Genomic DNA, 17,124 nt, shown 5'->3' with positions numbered 1-17,124 from the left:
TCATCTAAAAAGTATACTCCATCTAACAACTTAACGAAAGTATGAAATATCTAATTATGAGGCATGAGTAATAGAAAGAGAATCCAATCCATATAGATAAACAATTAATAGACATTAAAGCACATCAAAGGATTTAATTAATCGAGAACAAGTATTATAAAGATCCAAAATGACACATAAATGGACTACTTAAAACATGCATTAATTAACAAATCCCTTTTCTCATGTATAACTCAAAATCTAACATAATAAACTATTTAGATTTCGGAATATATTCTTTAATAACACGATTCAAAATCAAGAATGTATGATTGACTATCATATAAGACTAATTTCCTACACTATCATTCAAGATCTAAAAGGCATATCTCATCTAATAATTCAATAAAAGCATGAAATATCTAATTATAATACATGAATGACAATAAGGTTATAGAATCAACATGAAATGACAATCAATAGGCATTGAAGCTCAATACAAGGATTCATTGATTTATAACATATCTCAAAATAGCCCAAATATGGGTTTCATTCACAACCTTAGATTGTTAAATTAACTATACATGGAATCTAGAATACCATTCATTGACATTGTAAAATAAATGAAAATACTAAGAAATTAATGGAAAGAAATCACCAAGAATGCTCAAATTCCATATCCCCATGTATTTCCAATTTGTCCAAGATTTGCTCCATTTATGCTCAAGAATGTTACTCCAAGAAATCCAAGTAATAGCTATTTTATTGCAACCCAAATAAGAAAAAGAAAGAGAAGAAAGAAATTAGATCTAGAAAGAAGTTGGAAAGAAAAGATAAAGAGGGATAGAAATAGTAGAAGAATATGGAAGAAAGAAGAAGAAGACTATTAATGGAAGAAATAATAGTGGTGGAGAAGAAATAGTAGTAGAGAAAGAAGATGGAAAAAGAATGGAAAAGAAATAGATTTAGTAGTAGAAAAGAGAGAAAGAAATAGGTGAGAAGAAGGATAAGAATAGAGAAGAGAAGGTATTTGGTAAGAGGAAGATTGAAGAAATAGGTAAGAAGAGGTATTGAAAGAGGAGAGGGAGATTGGTAAGAATAGGTATGAGAGGGTTTGCAAGTCTCGGGTTTAATGGAGGAGAAAGGGACTTATTTATAGGTGGGTTTTGGTTTTGGTTGGGTTAAATGGTAAAAAGAAGGTAAAAGGAGGGTCATTTTTGGAATTATGGGGGTTAAAATAACAAAAAACCCTAAATTGGTCGGCTGGGTGAAAAGGGATTCAAATTCGGATGTTACTGTGTGGCCGGGTGTGGGTTAATAGTTTGCGCTTGGTTCAGCAGTCGTTGGATGGGAATAAACACGGATCTAGACGGTTTGGGAAGGAGCCACGCGTCCGGGTGCATTGTAATACATAGCTTCGGGTAACACGGATAATAAATAAAGGACGGGATGGTCAGCAGCCGTCGGATCTGGGACACGCGGCAACGGACGTACAAGATTAAAACGTTGCTTCTGGGACTACGGGATTAAATTGCTTCGGGTGCACGGGATAGGAAATGGGTCGGGAATCTCAGCAGCCGTTGATCTCAAAAACGCGGAAGCAAACGGTCACGATTAAAACGTGGGAAGGGGCTACGGATTCTAAGTTGCGACGCTCTACACCGAATCAGACCTATAGCGTCCGTTTCGCTGCTTGGCGGAAACACGGGAATCGCGTATACCAGTCCCTAGAGCGCGCCACCTGTCCATTTTGATCTAATTTGAGTCATTTAATAATTTCCACTTGTTTATAGAATATTTTTGAGTAAAAAGAACAAGTTGTTGACGGGTTGAAGTTCTCTAATGGATTCTCATTGTTTGATGACAAAAGCATTCCTCAAAGAAGTAACTGAAGTGGCTCATACACATGATGTTTATGTTACCACAGGAAACTAGGGTTGAACATCTGGTTTGTCAAGGACCTTCTGCTCATGGAATATGTACAGGTTTCTCTCTCCTAATCAAACACTTGTTTTTCTTCTATTTGATCATTTTAGTCTTTAAAGGATTGAAATTAAACTTGGATTTTTCTTTAATTTTGATTAGGGTGGTGGTGGTGGGAAATTATGGTGGTGGTGGTCGGAATTTGTGTTGGAGATGAAGATTAAGGACTAAAATACAATCATATTTATTTTTGCAGAAAAGATAAATACTCTTCCTATGTCAGACTCATTGACTAAGTCTTTATTCCATTTAGACATTTTTTATGACCCAAAACCACAGCCATTTAATTAAATGGATATACCATATGATATATGAATTTATAGCCTTTTACTACGACCAAGCCATAACCGAAGATCTTATTTTTCAGTTACGAACTACTGGGGAAAGTTTGTAGCTAAAGTCATTTGCGTGAGTGCTTTTGGATATAGGCTATTATCATGGATAAAACTCATTTGCTACTGCCGTAACAAAACCCTTTCAGTTTTGTAGTGCCCACTACTACTAAAATTCTTGGGAGGATGCGGGGTGCGACCGCACACCCTCGCACTCCCTTGGATCCGTCACTAACGACAAAAATGCCTAACATTCGAGAATTTTGAAGTTCTTTGAACTTTCAAGAGTTTGATATGTTGTAGAACTTTAAAGTTCCGCAACTTTAAAGGGAGATTTGTTGTTTGGACCCCCTTTCGTATAATTGGCTTGCTGTTTGGATTCCATTTTTCCAGTGTTGCACTTTGGACTCCCCTTTAACGAAATCACTCGAGAATATTCCATCTTTAAAGTTACATTTAAAAAAAATTCCTTTTTACCCTTATAATATCTATATTGCACTTTGGGCCCCTAATTTACTTATACTCCACCAACCATCATCACTACTTCTATGAAAATAAAAAAGTAAAATCATCGACCCAACAAGGCCAACCTCATCTCATCAAAAAAAAACAAGGTCAACTTCCATTATCAACACTTTAAACCATATGTGAGCCATCAACTGTTCAGTAAATGTATATTGAAATCTTCAATATCACCATCCCAACCTTTCTCTCCAGAAGAAGCAACACCAATCCAAAACCAAGATGGTGAAACAACAAGACTAAAATCAGCTACTTCATAAGGGGTTAGTCTCAGAGTTCTCATGGATAGATATATAAATCAGAAACTTGTTGAAATATCTTTCTATATGTTAAGATATCCCATATAATATTAGGAAATATCAAATATTAGAAACTAGTAAGTTATTAGGAGCTAGTATATATATTAGCATAAAACTATTAGAAACTAGTAAAATATTAGGAACTAGTAAAATTAGAAACCAGTAGTATTGTAACTCTATAAATAGAGTCTTATATTTCTTTTGTAATCCATCAAGGAATAAAACAATTTCTTTGATCAATTTCAACTTGGTACCAGAGCCAACGATCTTAAATTTGTTTTTTTAAAAAATTTTGTCGATTGAAGGAGAAAGAACCTTCATCTTCTTTTCCTATCTTAATTTCAAAGAAGGAAAAAAAATCCTTCATTAGTTTTGGTATTAAAAGAAGGCAAAAAGACAAAACAATAACGTTAATTGTTATTGTGTGATCTATATTGTCTCACAATTTACAAAATTTTGAGTTGGTAGAAAAAATCTTCTCAAAGATTCAGTTTCTAAAATTTTCTGATATAAATTTTTTCTCATAATTAATATAGTAGAAAATATGGATCAGACAATTGGTACAATTTTTCAGTCAGGAGGAGCCTTTAATTCAGTGATTATGTTGAATGAAAAAAATTATGATATGTGGTCTCAAATCATGGAGATGCATATTGCTGAAAAAGAAAAACTTTCGTTTATTCGAGGTAATTCATTACCACCTGCTGAAGATGATGTTAAATATGAGAAGTGGTATGCAGAAAATCAAAAAGTCAAGAGATGGTTGTTGATGTCTATGACTCCAGAAATTATGAAGAGATATATTCGTTTACCTACAGCTCGTGATATTTGGAAAGCTTTATCTAAAGCTTTTTATGATGGATCTAATGAATTGCAAGTCTTCTCTTTGAATCAGAGGGCATTTTCTGCCAAACAGAATGGGAGGATACTTTCGGTTTATTACGGTGAACTGGTTGAGATCTTTAGTGAATTAGATCACCGTGATAAAGTGATCATGGAAAACGAAAACGATATTGTATCTTATCGTAAATCAATTCAACGACAACGTGTGCATATTTTTCTTGCAGGGTTAGATGGTGAATTTGAACAAATCCGTGGTGAAATTTTGAGAAAGGATCCCATTCCCGATTTAGAAGAATGTTATGCTTTAGTCCGTCGTGAGCTTGTTCTACGCACAACGATGAACAGTGAATCTGAAACAACTGATGCTTCCGCAATGATGATTCGAAATAAGACAAAAAATAATAATGTTAAAGCTATTTGTCAATCTGACAAATCTTCTTATAAGTGTACCCACTGCAACAAAACTGGTCATACCAAAAATCATTGTTATGAATTAGTAGGTTATCCGGAATGGTGAGATCATAATCGAAAGAAAAACTCTAAGAAACCCCTTGTAGCTGCACTTGTTGAGACAGAGGAAGAAAATCCAACTGTTAGGCAAGCTTCAGCAATGGTAGTCACTACAGGTAACGTAGAAACAAAGATGGAGAACTTTAGAGATAAACTATGTTACGTGGAGCAGTTAGAGAATCTCAGAAATCAACTTAACGAGTGTCTGCACCAAAAGTGCGAAGTGGAGAAGAAACTATCAAGTCTTAGCTCTCTATCTCAAAAAGGTACTTCTGCAGATACAAGTATTTTGGTGAAGCAGTTGCAAGAAAAGTTAAGAAACTATGAGTCTGAAGTCGAAGAAGCAAGGAAGTTGAAATCATCTCATCAAAATAATGAGTTATTAAAAGAAAAATTATTGGAAGAAAAAGACCGAAGAGAGCGTGCGGAATTCGAGTTACTTAAACAACAAGAGACTCAATTTGATGTGAGAAATTTGGAGAATGAACTAATGGCATGGAAGTCATTAACCAATGATATTCCTGGTGTTTCATGTCCAAGTGACATACGTACTAAGTTCACAAGCTTGCAGAAAGAGGTGATTGAAAATATGACAACAGTTGGTCAAGTAATCGCATGTATGAAGCAAATGGAGGTAACTGTGAAAGCAGCTGAACTTGGTAGACAACATGTAGAATTTGTGACCTCATTAGCCAACCAGAAGGCAGAAGATTCGGAATCTAAAGTTAAACGGTGTGAATTGATGATCAATTGTCTTACTGAAGAAACAGAAAGATTAAAAAAGGAGGCTATTGAATTGAAGATGCACAAGAATGTGGAAATAGAGAGAACAACAAAGCAAGGAACTCTTATTCAGGAATTGGAGGCATCACTTGATAGAAAGGAATCCTCCATCAAAGAACTGCAAAGTAAATTATCAGAACAAAAGGAGGTCATGGCTCACCAGCATAACGAGATAAACCTGCTCAATGAACGGCTAAACAACGAAGCACAAAGGCTAAAATCATTGGAGCAGGAGAATGACAAGCTCAGTGAAGAAATTTATGTTTTGAAGTCTAAGTCGGGCCACGATGACAGTTTCAAGTCGAATATTTTCGAAAATGATAGACAAGTTGGGCATGTGCGATATCTATGCACCAACTTGAGGGGGAGTGTTGAAATATCTTTCTATATGTTAAGATATCCCATATAATATTAGGAAATATCAAATATTAGAAACTAGTAAGTTATTAGGAGCTAGTATATATATTAGCATAAAACTATTAGAAACTAGTAAAATATTAGGAACTAGTAAAATTAGAAAACAGTAGTATTGTAACTCTATAAATAGAGTCTTATATTTCTTTTGTAATAATAAAACAATTTCTTTGATCAATTTCAACTAAACTCACCTGAAATTGACGGTTTGTCTTTCATGAATTCTCACTCTTACCTACTTCTTCCTCTTGATGTAGTAAAGGTATCTGAATTGGATTTCAGGATAAAATTGATTCTTCAAGAACTGATATGATATAATTCACTAATCAGGGCGGGCATCAATGTTTCTTATATATAGTTGTGTGGAATTACTTGCCTTTAAATATGAACCCCAACAGTAAGCATCTGTTGTACTTGTTATATTTGTGTTGGCAATTGAACTTGTAAGGAAATTCTTCTTCATTAGGATTGATTCCTAGAGAAAGGTATTTTAGAGAGAGAAATAGCAGACGTGGATATGTAATCAACTAAAGAGTTGCCTGATCATTGAATGCTAAAGGGTTGCCTGATCATTGAACGCTAAATGGTTGCCCGATAAATTAATGGAGATGTAATCAGGATTGATTGCTAAATAGTTGCTTGATAAATCAAAAAAATTAATCATGATTCTCTGAAAGCTAATCAGCTAAAGGGAGGTATTTTAGAGAGAGAAAATCTAGAGAGAGAGAAGAGAAGAGAGAGGGGAAACCAGTTGCGAGTATGTTTAAGTGTTGGTGAATGGTGATCTTCCATTACTATCACCAGGAACTTGGGGTTGATGGAGAGAGCTGGTGATTGATTTGAGAGAAGAGAGAAGGGTAGATGATGAATTGGGAGACAGTTGGGTTAACTAGAGGGTAAAATAGTATTTTCCCTCTAGTAGGGTGTAAAATAGTATTTTTTCCATTCATGTTTATTTAAACTGTTATATTTAACTCCTTTTCTGAAAAAGGGAGTCCAAAGTGCAACACTGGAAAAAGGGAGTCCAAACAGCAAGTCAATTATACGAAAGGGGGTCCAAACAACAAATCTCCCACTTTAAAATGGTAGAATTTAAAGTTTCACGCTTTTAAAATTCCAAGAACTTTAATACGTCCATTTCACATTTAAGTCATTGAAATCGATGTTTAAGATTAAAAAAAGAGCTACATTCTTTTAAAACCTACATTTAAGTCGTTACCCGTCATCTTCATTTCATCTGCACCACCACTTTCGACCAATAACAACAAAGAGTATTGAGGGAGAGAACCAAAAAAAGGGGGGTAAATAAGCTTTTCCCCCAGCCCAAAACAGAAATAAGAAGCAGGTCCAATTTGTAAGTTTTTTAGTGGGCCCGAGATGACAAGTACAATAAAGAATGTGTCTTTTTATCTTACTACCTGTAATACCCTTTTCTCTTTATTTTCATTACATTCTCTCTCTCTCTCTAAAAACATTCCAGAGATATCTTCTTTCTCTCTTCAAGAAATTTCAAAAGCTATCTTCTTTCTCTCTCTAAGAAATTTCTTAAACAAATTTAGTGAAGAAATATTGGAACGGTTTAGGGTTTTGGAGAAGTCAGATTCAGTTTGATTTCTTAAACAAATTTGGTGAAAGTTTAATGGTGAAGAAATATTTTAGAAAAACCAGATCTAGAAATATTTTGAATGGTTTAGGGTTTTGGGAAGTCAGATTCGGTGAAGAAATATTGGTGAAAGTTTAATGGTGAAGAAATTGGAATGGTTTGATTTCTTGAACAAATTTGGTGAAACTTTAATGGTGAAGAAATATTTTGAAAAAACCAGATCTGGAAATATTTTGGAATGGTTTAGGATTTTGGATAAGTCAAATTCAGTTTCAAATTACTTGGGAAGAAATCTTTTGTTGGGTTCAGGAAGCAACAAATCTGGTTTTTTTTATTTAAGCGGGTTGTTGGAGATTTTTTATTTAACAGAAATTCATAATGGTGAAGAAATCAGATCTGAAGTTATCCTTAACTTGATCTGCTTTTATTGTTTTCGAGGAATTTCATTACCAAGTTTTCGAGGAAATGTAGTGTACATTCCTCAGTTCCCAGTACATTTTATCGTTCCCAATCAGTTCCCACATTTCCTTGTTATGTGGAAGTTGACTGTACATGTTTAGTTTCTTTCGTCTTATATTTCTATCTTTTTTCCAATTTTGTGAATGTTGCAACGTGAAAGTTTCCTTCGAATATTGTTGAATGAAAAATCTAGTACGAAAGATTGTTGAATGAAAAATCTAGTACGAAAATCGGAAGTATCTAATACTTTTATAGAGAAAAAAATATCTTGATCTGTTTTACGGAAGGAAAGTTTAGAAAGAGAACGTATAAAAGTCTTGGGTGGCGTCTAAATTTGATACATTATAACAACCAGATTTACGTGCGTTTTTAGATTTTTGTTTACCGAAACTTCATTAAAAAATCTTTATAAAAATCTTCCAACATATAAGGCAAGAATGTTTGAGATAAGGAAAGTAGTTAAGATTAGAGAGAGAAGATATGCTTACAAAAGAAAAATATGGAAAGAGAAAAATCTGGAAAAGAAATATGAAAAAGGAATATAATTTTAGATAGAGCTAAAATAGGAAAAATCCGGACAGAAATTTCAAATTAGAAAAGAAAGAATAATATTTGAGAGAAGAAACGCATACCACATTCTATTATATACTGTACATAACATAATGTACAGTACGTAAAACAATTCCTGGTATATAAGACTATTCCCAGTACAAAAAGTGTCTAGTACACAACCAAATGACTAGTACATAAAACAATTCCGGGTACACAAGAAAATTCCCAGTACAAAAGTGTCTGGTACATAACTAAATGGCTAGTACATAGAATAATTCCCGGTACACAAGAAAATTTTCAGTACACAAGTGTCTAGTACATAACCAAATAGCCAACACATAAAACAATTTCCGGTACAAAAGTGTCTAGTACATAACCAAATGGCCAGTACATAAAACAATTCCCGATACACAAGAAAATTCTCAGTACAAAAGTGTCTAGCACATAACTAAATGGCTAGTACATAAAACAATCCACGGTACACAAGAAAATACCCAGTACAAAAGTGTCTAGTACATAACCAAATGGCTAGTACATAAAACAATTCCCGGTACACAAGAAAATTCTCGGGACAAAAGTGTCTAGACATAACCAAACAAGTGTCTAGCACATAACCAAATAGTTAATAAATAAAATAATTTCCGGTACACAAGAAAATTCCCAATGCAAAAGTGTCTAGTACAATGGCTAGTACATAAAACAATTCCCAGTACACAAGAAAATTCTCAGTACAAAGGTGTAGCACATAACCAAATGGCTAGTACATAAAATAATTCCCGGTTCATAAGAAAATTCCATGTACAAATCTGTCTCGTACATAACCAAATGGCTAGTACATAAAATAATTTCCGATACACAAGGAAATTTCTGGTACAAAAGAAAATTCTCCGTATTAAAGTGTCCAGTACACAAAAAAATGTACAGTACAATACCTATTGTTTTAAAAAAATGTACAATACAGAAAATCTAAACAAATGTCCAAAATATAAGGAGAAAAATTATAAAGAGGGAAATAAAATCTCGATACAAATCTCAAACTTGAAAATGAAATTCATCTAAAAAAAATTTAAGATTTACCAAAAAAACTAGGGGGGAGAGAGATAAATTTACCGTAAATATATGAAAGAAATTAGGGGGAGAGATGAATCTAGAGATATAATTTTGGAGAGATAAAGTAGTTATAGAAAGAGAGAAATTAAATAATTAGAGAGAAATTAAATAATTTAGAAGAAGTTTAGAAGAAATAATTTAGGAGAAAAAAATATGGAAAGATAAAGTAGTTATAGATAATTTAGGAGAGAGAAATAAAATAACTAGAGAGAGAAACTGTTTGAGAGAAATAAGGAGGAGAGAGAAATAAAGTTGAGAAGAGATAAGGGAAAGAAATGACACATGTCACGTTTGAATTAAAAGAACGTGAGAGAGTACGGAATTGGGTGAATGGCATTCTTGTAATTTCATGAAAAGTGAGGCCTTAACTGCCACAAAAAATTCCCTCCTGACACGGTGGACCTGCTCCTTATTTTCTCTCTGCAGTGGAGCGGGTCCCCATTTCGTCCAAGGGATTGGGCCTTTTGCCCAACCCCTCAGCATTGCTTGAATTACTTAGATACATATTCGTCATATTTAACATTAAGATAATAACATGAAGAAGTCTTGTAATATCACTCATACGTGCACGCACATACTTTAAGTTGGGGGACAAAAAGATCGAAAAAGAGTTAAAAACTTGAAAGTCTGAAACACAAATTTTGTGGACTTCCAAAATTTAAAGTTGGAGAATAATGTACATTTCTATACTTCATAGCAGGAACTAAACTCGGTTTTGGAAGAGAGAACAACAAATATAGAAAAAAGTATATTTTGGAAGTTGAGGTTGGATTCTTCGACTGATGCTTTTGTTTTACAGTGAGATAGTGGGAGAAGGAAGAGGATGGGAGAGAGAGACTAAGAGAGAAAAAAATAAGGCAAGCTAAGCGAAATAATCATCATTCATTCTAAAAAGTCTTTGAACCAATTTTAGGCTAAAAATTCTTAATTACTCGTAAAAAAAGAATAACGCGAGACAGAGACGAAAAACTATACGAGGATTCGGCGAAGGGGACTCCCCTCGCCGAAACTTAAGAGAGATTAACAGAGAGGGAGAAAGAGAGACAATAGAAAAAAAATAAGAGGGAAGAAGTGTGTGAAAGGAGAGATAGTGGTGGTGGCGCCATAATTGATGGTGGTGGTAGGAGGGGAAGATGAGAGGAGAAGAAACTACAAAATATTAAGGGTTGCTAGGTGTTTTGAGGAAACAAAAGATTACAAAACTTTTTTCGTTTCCACTCAAAAATTCGTACGTCAAAAAATTTATTTGTTTGTCCAAAACATCAACCCAAATTCCCTCTACGATTCTCGGTCACAATTGTTTCAGGCAGCTTTGGAGCATCGTGAAAATCCTCCTGAGGCATAGAGATCTTGGACAACTAGAATTGACGTACAGCGCATATTCATCATGAATTCATAACTTCACTTTTACCCCATAATCTTAATCTCCATCTCTCTGTCCTGCTCATCCTCTCTTATCTTTCTTTTCTCTTCTACAGATTCTCTCTTTCTCTCTCTCACGCTGTTGTTGCTCATTCTTTCTCTTCCGGTCTCTCTCTCTCTCTCACATTGTTGTTACTCATTCTTTCTCTTCCGGTCTCTCTCTCTCACATTGTTGTTGCTCATTCTTTCTCTTTGGGTCTCTCTCTCTCTCTCCTGCCCATTTTCTCATTGTTTCTATCTCTCACGGTTCTGGCTAAAGAGAACTCTCCTTCACAGAATCACAGGAACTGTGAGAGAGAGAAAATAGTGGGACGAGAGAGAGTAACAATGAAACAGAGAATTGCAGGATATAGGGAACGAACAAGAGAGATAAAGAGGAGAAGAAAGGAAAGAGATGGGGTAGAGAGATAAAGAGGAGAAGAAGAAAGGAAAGAGATGAGGTAGTTGTGCTGGTCGGTGGTAAAAAAATGGTGGTGGTGATCAAAAGTTGTCGTGGATTTGTTGAAGGTGATGACAAGACGAAGATTAGAGGAAATTCAATTAAGTGAACTTTTAGCCTAAAAATAGATATGCCCTTAAGCCAAATTGTCTAAACCTTTTACAGCCAAGAGATTTACTAGGATGCCTACTAACCAAATTTTAGAGAGGAAAAGGACTAGTTCAATTACCAATTTAAACCTAGATAAGTTCAACTATGCACGTCTATAGGGCAAGTACAACTTAGCATTATCCTACATTGTCTAAGCATATAGGAGTTAAAAAGGTTTGGTCCAGTAGGCTCTAACACCATCGACCAACATACTAAAGCTGACTTAATATAGCACTCTTCGTCTAACACCATCAACCCACATATTAAAGCTCTGACTTAATATAGCACTCTTCGTTAATCGAAATAGGGAAAACCCATAAATAGATAATAAATAACATAATCTGTTCTTTACTTAATTGCAAGAGAAAGTCTCCAATCATGAAAAAAGAACCAATAAGCATCCAAATCCAACTGAATAGAGCCATGCCCATTAACTTGGTAGAGAGAATGACTTGGATAACAATTAATAACAACATGAAAGTCTTGCTTAGCACAAACCTGATCTCTTTATTTTGTTCATTTCCGTCCTTCCACAATCAACTACTAAATCACTCTCCCTCTAAATTCTCCTATTCCGACCTGCAATCACACCAATTCATCATGATATGCAAAAAAAAGATAGGAAAGAAACTCAAGAAATGTTCGAAAGAAGACGCTAATTTTCTAGTAAGAGAGGAAGTGGGCAGGGGAATGATGACTCTTTCTCCAACTTCTACTCGGCCAGTGGGCAAGACCTGATGGGGCTTGGGCATGGGCTTGGGCGTGGGAGATATTGCAGGTAGGATTTCATACCCCTAGCCCGAGAATCTAATAATTCTAGCAGGTCGTATGTGCACTACTATCTTCAAGATCCGGGCGTCCACCGGCTTGTGGGACTTGGGTGAACATGACAGGCGTTGGGCTTCCTTCCCACCCCTAGGTTGTAGGTAGAAATCATACGGAAGTAAAAGGTAATTCAAATATTGAGAAATAATCACACAAGATGAAGGTGTAAATAATACCAGGGTAGATGTAACAACAATGATGTCGGAATCAACTAGTTTTCTTTTTTCTCTCTAACATTATTATATCTGTGAGTAAAAGCCTACAATTATAGATAGGAGTTTACAACTTGGATTTGGCTGAAAGTCTGGCTTTCAGCTCCTCAGCTACGGCATCAATGAACTCCTCAGTGTTCAGGTACTGGCTCCTAGTCACCCTGCAACCAAATTAACCATAATACGTAAATGTTGATCGACAATGTATTTATTTACAGGCAGACATCCTCGATAAATCAAGCTTACTTTGATCCATGGATAAGAAGAGCAAGATCCTTGGTCATCTTCCCTGATTCAACTGTTCCAATGCAAGCTGCCTCTAGTTTCTCAGTGAAGTCCAATAGTTTAGCATTATCATCCAACTTTGCCCTGTTTGATGTATAATTATAACATTAGTCATTAGTCCACATAGAATTGTATGAAACTGATTATTGTCCTCCTATATACTATCACATATAAACCACATTTACATCTAGGTTTTTAGATCATTATTTAAAACGGTAGATTAACTGATGTAAAACGGAAGATTCGCGTGCATATGACACTTAAGTGGTATTTTTTTCTCATTGTTTGGATCTTGACTCAAATGGACAAAAAATTAACTATTCAAACGACTCAGAAATCACGAGTCCTACAAAACAATCATTCTGAAATTTGGGGAGAGTCCACTCAAACCTCGAGTCAGATTTCAGATCTAAGGTGGAAAAAAGACAAACACTACTTTAGTCCACATTGCTAAGGAGGATCTCCCAAACCTAGACTTATAACATAACACCCTTACATATTGAGTAGGCCCATTGATTGGATGTGGGACCTAGATGGTTAGGTGAGGATACTAAGGGTGGTCTAGGGAAGGGACATGCCAATAAAAAGAACTTGTACCATGTGAACTAGGATAACCGAATGTGTCACCGATATGATTAGATAAGGAAATTTAGGGCGGTCTAGGGCAGGCCCATGCCCAAAAAAAAATGTACCATGTGACACCAGGTTAATTAGATGTGGTGCCTAGATGGTTAGTTGAGGAAACATAGGGTGGTCTAGGGGACGCCCAAGCAAAAAAAAAACCTAATACCATGTGAAACCAGGATATTGGGCCTGACCGTCTGAGTGGTGCCTAAATCAAAGACAAATAGTAGGTATCGAGATGGGTGTTACATAATACCTGTGTGCAAGTCCTCGTGACCAAGCAAATATTGAGGCAATACTGTTTGTACTGGTTTCACCACCTTTCTGGTGAACTCGGTAATGACGGGTCACCGTGCCATGGGCTGCTTCAGCCTCAATGGTCTTCCCATCTGGGCATACCTATAATCACATCACATTTGTATAAATCCCTAATGTTTCTAAATACTGCCAATAAGCATAACCATATTGCACAAGTTGTTTAAAGCATACTTACCAATACGGATGTCATCAGTCCAAGGGAACCAAAACCTGCAGTAATGGGAATATAAATTCAGTAACATGCTAACAGATTTAGAAAAAAAATACAGAGGGAACGAAAGGGTATGACTTTTACAAACCTTGGGCCAAGAAATCACTCTGCACATCACCATCATAGTTCTTACATGCCCATACATAACCACCATCACTCTTTAGTGCATAGGCAACCATATCATCAATGAGGCGGTGTTCATACCTGTGAAAACAATCTTTCCAGTTGAGCAAGCGATACGCATATTAAACATTGTTAAAAGGATACATATAAAGATACTAACCATATTCCTGCCTCCTCGTACTTAGATTTCCATTGAGCTTCATATACTTCTTGGAATATGTCCTTGAACCTGTAGAAGAGAAGAAGAAAATAAGCATGAACCTCGATATATCATTTAGTAAAAAACTTATTATCAGTAATTATTTGCTTGTGTGCATTGAAGGTCGGCAATCATAAGTCCTACCTGTAATTGGCCCACTTTTATAAGATAAGAAATGTAAAAAAGGGTGAAAGCGATACCTTCCGTCATATTTCTTAAGAATTGTGTTTTTTGTGCTAAGATAAAGTGGCCACTTCTTCTCGTAAGCTGTTGCCATTGACGCCTCAGCAAACGAGCGGATGGACTGTAATGAAGAAAATATAAACCTCAGTGGCTTGTTAATTTTAGACTTCGAACATGGAGCTACTAAGTGGCAAAAATGAGAAATGCAAAATTGAGACCTCATCAGTGTTGTACATGGCCAAGGCTACACCTCCGGCACCAGTGAAGTTGTAAACCTCTAGTTCTGTCTTCTCATCTTGTCCTTCTGGTACTGCAAACATTTATGAGATGAGTCTCGAGTGAGCCTTTCTTGACAAATACCAAATGAGGCACAAAAGATAATGCAGATAAATCTTAATGATACTACGAATATGACGGCAGAACATTTTGGATTTCCAAGACGTAGGAAATTAACATGACCCAGGAAGTTTTGTCTGAGAGAAAAATATGTACCAAACACCAATTTGAGTTTGCCAGCTCCCTTGATAACAGCATCAGTTGCTCGGTACTGATCACCAAAAGCATGTCTTCCGATGCATATGGGCTTCGTCCAACCTACAGAAAACATCAAGTTAGAATACCTTCAACAATGAAAGAAAATGGCAATATCGAGAGGTTAAATACCTGAGACAAGTCGGGGAACATTCTTGCAGATGATGGGTTCTCGGAACACAGTTCCTGCAGCAAGTGTACAACAATAGATGTTTTACCACGGTACACACAATGAAGTAAGACCAAAGGAAAATCAGGGGAAGCTTGCTCACCGTTCAAGATGTTTCTGATTGTTCCGTTTGGACTCCTCCACATACTTTTCAAGCCGAACTCCTTAACACGGTCTTCATCTGTAAATCATGTGAACATATTTACAAAATCAAATCGGGATTTGACTGTAATATTATATAAACCACTATATGATGAAAAAAGAAGTAATTTTGAGGTTAACGTTTCCAGTTAGAATATATACCTGGAGTGATGGTTGCACACTTGATTGCAACATTGTACCTGCAACAACAGTATTTTAGTTCATATGGCACATTGGAATGTGTAACCAGAAAAAGCAAAAGTTAAAAATGATTCTAAGTTTCTGACTTCATACAACAAGCACCAGCAAAAAAGAAAGACTTACAAGCATAAAATACGTCCAAATCAATGTTATTTCTCAACTTATATTCTGTTTTACATATTCTTGTGAACGATTGTATGAAGTAAAGAACGAAACTACACTAGTATAGAACATAAGATGAAAGGTAAGCGTCTAAGAGGAGTAACATCGACAAGAAAAACACAAACAGGAAAGATGATCAGCACCCATTTTCATTCAAAGGAAATTAAGAGTTAATACTTACTTAAGAGTGGCTTCTGCACTTTCAATAGTAACTTTATCATCAGTGTTGTCACGATGGGGAAGGCCGAGGTCAAAATACTTAATATCCAAATCCAAGAAGGGGAAAATGAGCTGCGAATTGATTAAACAAAAGATTTAGAAACTACCCACATTAATATGGAACACTAACATGAGAAATTGAAGAAAAGTTAGAAGAATAACCTTGTCCTTGATTGATTTCCAAAAGACACGAGTCATTTCATCTCCTGAGTCATTCAAAAATAAAGTTCAGAATTTATGAGATAAAACAGACATAAGAAACAGATAGATTAAGTAGATATTCTACTTTTAGTATACAAAAGTGATAAACAAAAGATAGAGATTCATTATGGATTTTATTCAATCAACCTTTTTCCAGAATCCAAACACTAGACGTTCAACTTTGAAAAATAAAATCAAACTAAAACATAATACACTAGATCCAAATAAAAATGAAGATTAGGAACAAAAAAACTATCTAAATCAAAGAAAAAAACAGATCATATAATAATATCAACACTTGGATAATTTGTTGATCGTGACTAAAATCTGGCAGCTACAAATAGAGATCAAACCAATATAGTAGATTAATATTAACAAACTCAATTGAAGAATCAAGTAAGACGATTGATAACAACAAAATCAGATCTACAAAACCTAGAGGATCAAAAGAGAATAATAACAAACAGATCAAAGAGAGTATTTGGTTTACCGTCCATCTCGACGATCGGATTGGAGACCTTGATCTTCTCGAAAGCCATTATCCCTCAGCAAAGATGATCGATCAAAAGAATAGGGTTTACGAAGAGGGATTGGGATCTCAAATGCGATCGAGAGAGTTGGTGAAAAGTTGTAGGGAAAAGAAGTAGAGTAGAACACGGGATCTTCTTCTCAATATTTATAGCCTTGCGGCGTCGCAACTCACTTGGGAAATTTACCAAAATACCACGGGGGAGAAGTGGCCTTCCACATCTCCAAAGGTTTGTTTGTTTGTTGTGCAAAACCACACCTCCCAAGTGTTTCTTCTCCACAACCTAGTAATGTGGCCAGAGTTTGATCATGGTGGGGTTCTAATAAGGGTGCGGCTATAGACATGCAACCATTTATTGCCATTACCACCCAACCACCTCTTCACTTCAGCCAAGTGGATTTGGCTTATAGGCACATTGTCCCTGGACTAGACCGTCTCAAACTTTGCTTAAGGGGTGGTAGTGGATCGGGACATTGGGGAACACCCAGAAACAAAATGTTTTGTAGACATTTTAACCCCCAAGACATTTCGGGACATTTGTCCATAGACAAAATGTCTTTATGGACATTTCAAGACGTTTGATTCATAGAC

The 17,124-nt window shown here is 35.6% G+C and overlaps 1 protein-coding gene across 2 annotated transcripts; it reads right to left on the bottom strand.

Annotated features, from left to right (window-relative positions):
* Positions 1-11,694: 11,694 nt before the first annotated feature.
* Positions 11,695-16,830, bottom strand: LOC147557688 (isocitrate dehydrogenase [NADP]). 2 transcript variants are annotated; one of them, XM_086659231.1, is made up of 16 exons: positions 16,495-16,830; positions 15,966-16,009; positions 15,766-15,875; positions 15,384-15,421; positions 15,184-15,261; positions 15,044-15,097; positions 14,873-14,974; positions 14,599-14,690; positions 14,398-14,501; positions 14,159-14,227; positions 13,964-14,079; positions 13,840-13,874; positions 13,603-13,745; positions 12,684-12,806; positions 12,509-12,598; positions 11,695-11,979 (listed from the first exon to the last, which is right to left on the bottom strand). In XM_086659231.1, the coding sequence occupies exons 1-16, from the start codon at positions 16,541-16,543 to the stop codon at positions 11,970-11,972; spliced, it is 1,257 nt and encodes a 418-aa protein (XP_086515357.1). In that variant the 5' UTR covers positions 16,544-16,830; the 3' UTR covers positions 11,695-11,969. The 2 variants fall into 2 exon arrangements, with proteins under 2 accessions (XP_086515357.1, XP_086515358.1); XM_086659232.1 differs by having other exon boundaries at positions 12,402-12,598; positions 16,495-16,811.
* Positions 16,831-17,124: the final 294 nt, after the last annotated feature.

The sequence above is a fragment of the Eschscholzia californica genome, unplaced genomic scaffold, assembly GCF_041429995.1.
Source record: "Eschscholzia californica isolate CP2 unplaced genomic scaffold, dmEscCali1.0.p SCAF_2, whole genome shotgun sequence".
Lineage (NCBI taxonomy): Eukaryota > Viridiplantae > Streptophyta > Magnoliopsida > Ranunculales > Papaveraceae > Eschscholzia > Eschscholzia californica.
Note: the sequence above shows the minus strand (reverse complement) of the source record. Positions and strands in the feature narration are given on the sequence as shown.